Source organism: Solanum tuberosum, unplaced genomic scaffold (genome assembly GCF_000226075.1).
Source record: "Solanum tuberosum cultivar DM 1-3 516 R44 unplaced genomic scaffold, SolTub_3.0 scf00161, whole genome shotgun sequence".
Lineage (NCBI taxonomy): Eukaryota > Viridiplantae > Streptophyta > Magnoliopsida > Solanales > Solanaceae > Solanum > Solanum tuberosum.
This window is the reverse complement of record NW_006239086.1, coordinates 623,734-627,886: the sequence shown is the minus strand read 5'-3', so window position 1 is coordinate 627,886 and position 4,153 is coordinate 623,734. Positions and strand designations below refer to the sequence as shown.

Here is a 4,153-nt window from a genome sequence, read left to right as displayed (position 1 = left end):
CATGTTCTTTCACGGATAAAAAAATGTATATAAATTATAGGAACCACATATTATAAGTACTAAATAACATCCTATCCCTTCTAGTTTTCTATTTACCAAAAATCCCTTAAAAATGATGTGTGCGGGATACATTAGGTTTGATACATCCCACATAGCGGGATACATAGTGTTGTGCACGGGATACATTAGGTTTGATACATTCCACATAGCGGGATACATAGCGTTGTGCACGGGATACATAGCTTTGTGCACGGGATACATAGCATTGTGCATGGGATACATAGGTAAAATAAGGGATTTTTGAAATTTTTGAAATAAGTAGGGATAAATGGATATTAAGGTAAGTAAAGGAGTGTAGTTAAGTAATTTTTCCTTGTTTACTATTCTAATAGGAATCATTATTTAAAGTGGAAACTTTAAGGATCCTATTTTAGATGAACAACTGACTTGGGCGATGTCTATTATGAACACATGTTTACGTAAGACTTTTAGGATACAATAACATATTTACTAGGTTTTGATATTTTAAATATTAATAGAATTAGTAAATTATAATTGATTTTAAAAAATAGTAAATAACAATTAGTTTTTAAATTAAAGATTTTGTCTAAAGCGAAGTCTTTTAATAAAGGATAAAAAGTTCAAAAAATATTTCTAAGACATTCATGCTTTTAATAAAGTACTAATTTTTTGACACGTGCATTGCATGTGATTTCCAATTCTAAAAATATATGTTATAGTAAATAGTATTGCTTATTTAAGCGAAGATTTGAATAATAAGCTTAGAAAAAAATAATATTGCAGTTTCTTTTGTGAATGTTCAACGTGGATCGTTGTATATATCTCTTATTCACACAAACCTATGAAGATGGTCAATGAAAATTTTTAATTTAGTTAAATGCAATAATGTATATATTTATTTCAGTTTGATTGAGGTTTCAATAATGTAATTAGTCTTATCTCACTAATATTACCTTATAGACAATATTTGCTTTGTATTTTTCTTGTCATCTAACCAGATGTTTAGATGTCATATGAACATGTGAAGAGAATAACTACATTTTATATATTCACATATTTTCACATTTGTTGTGCGTTTTATTTTTCCGGAACATTTTAAAATAATATATTTTGAAGTTAGAAGATCTTGTTAACTTGATGATACATTTGTACCATATAATACTTTAATTTAAATACAAATACCTATCCAGATAAATATATTTGGATTAATGAAAACATTTATCTCATAAATTAACTATTAAATAAATAATAAAAATTAAACTAATACAAACATCAACTGGCATTATTACAAGTCATATGAACTTTTCTTCGTCTAAAATACTGAAATATTAAGAAATAGTAAATAAGTAAAATAAAAGGGCAATGTTTATATAGTAATAACTATTTTGAAGCAAACTTCATGAGAGTCTAAATCACATAAGTAGCATTGATAAATAAAGTCATTCTTTTGTCTTCAACATAAAAAATAAATCGTGACAATTCTCTTAATTTTGGAAAAGATATTCAAAACCATATATCTACATCACAAGAGAAATTGTTAACAAAAAAAATGAATTTAGACTACATCATGTTAACTTCATATATTGAAACATTACATATTAATGTATATAAAGTATAACAATAATTATTATATCAACAAAATTATTTTCCTCAAATACTCGAGGTTATGTAATATACCCTCTCAGGATAGAACAACTTACTTCATCAGAATAGTGGTACCTCATATTCCGCTAAACTTCAAACTCACTCAAAGATAATAAATCACACAAAAAATTTCAAAATGCAAGAAAAAGAAGAGTAGAAGATTAAAAAAACTGTGGTTGAAAAATGAGAGGAAGCCCCTCTATTTATAGTCAACAAAGGGTAGTATGAACAAATATTTTTTGTCTTATTTGAAAAGTCATGACCTTTTCGAGAAGTCACAACCCTTTGGAAAAGTCACAACTTATTGAAAAAGTCACAACTCTTTGGAAAAAGTCACAGTTTATTGAAAAAAGTCACAACTCTTTGGAAAAGTCACAACACATCGAAAAATCACAACCTTTCGGAAAAAGTCACAACTTATCGAAAAAGTCACAACTCATCTTAGGGATATTATAGTAATTAACATTCAAGTTATATATATATATATATATGCTAACTTAGGATAAGAAGCATTCCCTATTATATTTTAAAATAATCATGTAAATTATATTGTCAATTGTCATAATGTAAAATCATATTATTATAGCCGTTTATCCTTTATGAATAAAAAGAGACAGAGAGACAGAGAGATTTGAAATATATATTCTGAATTTACGTAGATATTATCTTATAAGAAAAATTTTAAATCCCAACAAGGTTTAAATGAGTGATCCAACGATATTAGTGGGTATCCTCAAAATCATTCTTTAATTTCTCTACCTTTTTTTTCCTTTTTGCTATATTAGTAATTAGTATCTTCCCTAAATCATTTTCCTAGTTATTTGGCCCTTTAAGTTTTTTTTGTCTTTTCACAAATTTACAACACATTTAGTCCCAGAATTAAAATTTATAATCACCATACAAATTTTCAAAAGAAACAATATAAATTTTGTTTAATAGAATAGTTAGCTAGGGTTTGATGGATCCAACAGAGATACGTAGAGTTTTTCATATGTTCGATCGAAATGGAGATGGTAAAATTACGCGAAAGGAGCTAAGCGATTCGTTGCAGAATTTGGGAATTTACATTCCTGAAATGGAATTGGTGCAAATGATCGATAAGATAGATATAAACAGAGACGGATATGTAGACATGGAGGAATTTGGGACATTATATCAGTCGATAATGGATGAGAAAGATGAAGAAGAAGCTATGAGAGAAGCTTTCAACGTGTTCGATCAAAATGGTGATGGATTCATCATGGTGGAGGAATTGAGATCCGTTTTGTCATCGTTGAATTTGAAACAAGGAAAAACCCTAGAAGATTGTAAAAGAATGATCATAAAAGTTGACGTGGATGGTGATGGAATGGTTGATTACAAAGAATTTAGACAAATGATGAAACGTGGTGGATTTGCTTCTTTGAGCTAGCTAGCTCAATTAAAAAACAAAGTTTTTAAAACATTTGAAATGAATGATATTTGAAAATTTAGAAGCTAGATACGAAAACAGTCCTAAATAGTTTGATCAAATCAAATATACAGTTGCATGTATGACTTTTTCATCTTTTTATTTTTCTTTCTTCTTGTTAATATTGTTCAAAAAAAAGTCAATTGCGTTTATGAGATTTATTCATTTCATATGAAAAGATGTAATCTTCGTTCCATACCAGTTGATCATCTTATTAAAAACAATTATATTATATTAGTTGTCCACTTTACTAAATTAAGAAAGTATAGTAATTAGATTTTTCCTACATTACCCTTGCAATTAATTCTTTTTGAAAGCGTTCACATTTACTTGTAAAATTCTCAAGAAGTTTTTTAAGGGGGATAAATTACTAAAATTATCCTCTTATTTATGATTTCTTAATATATGCGTATAAAGAAAAATGATCAACCAATATGGAACAGATGGAATAGCTCTATTTCTGCACATGTGTTCCTATACATTAATCATGTAGTGTTCTTGATTTTCATTGTATTATATTCTCATCTTTGCTTGTTTTGTTCATTCAGTAAAATGTTTACAGTATTTTGTTACTCAATGTTATCAGTGGCGGATCTAGAATTTTTGTTGAGGGGTTTCGAAGTATAAAGAAGTAAACACGTAAAAGTTACAAGATGAAAAATCGAGTGACATGAGAGGAAAATTTTAATTTTAATCCGCTAAATTTAACTTATATTGTCATTTTGTATTTATGTTCTTCCTACTTTTACCCTGGTCTATCGAGCTTTTAAATTTTCTAGTGTCTTTCCTTTTATTTTGCAGTATTCTACTTTTTAGATTTTTTTCTAAATTTTGAATTAGTGCACATTTAATCATATGTTACTTTAAAAATCATCAAGATTCTTTAGAAAGGTGTAAAGATCGAGTTACTAATATTATAGTGCATATTCCGAAAATAAATAAATGACATCGTCGATTTTTTTAGTTCATTTAATTCAATTTACTAGGTTAATCATTTATTTTAAAAAACAAATTATGAACCAATCAAATAAGTTTAGT

At 27.4% G+C, this 4,153-nt stretch overlaps 1 protein-coding gene across 1 annotated transcript; it reads left to right on the top strand.

Annotated features, from left to right (window-relative positions):
- Positions 1-2,623: 2,623 nt before the first annotated feature.
- Positions 2,624-3,076, top strand: LOC102585172 (calmodulin-like protein 3). The gene has a single exon (XM_006353765.1). The coding sequence runs from the start codon at positions 2,624-2,626 to the stop codon at positions 3,074-3,076; it is 453 nt and encodes a 150-aa protein (XP_006353827.1).
- The last annotated feature ends 1,077 nt before the right edge of the window (positions 3,077-4,153 follow it).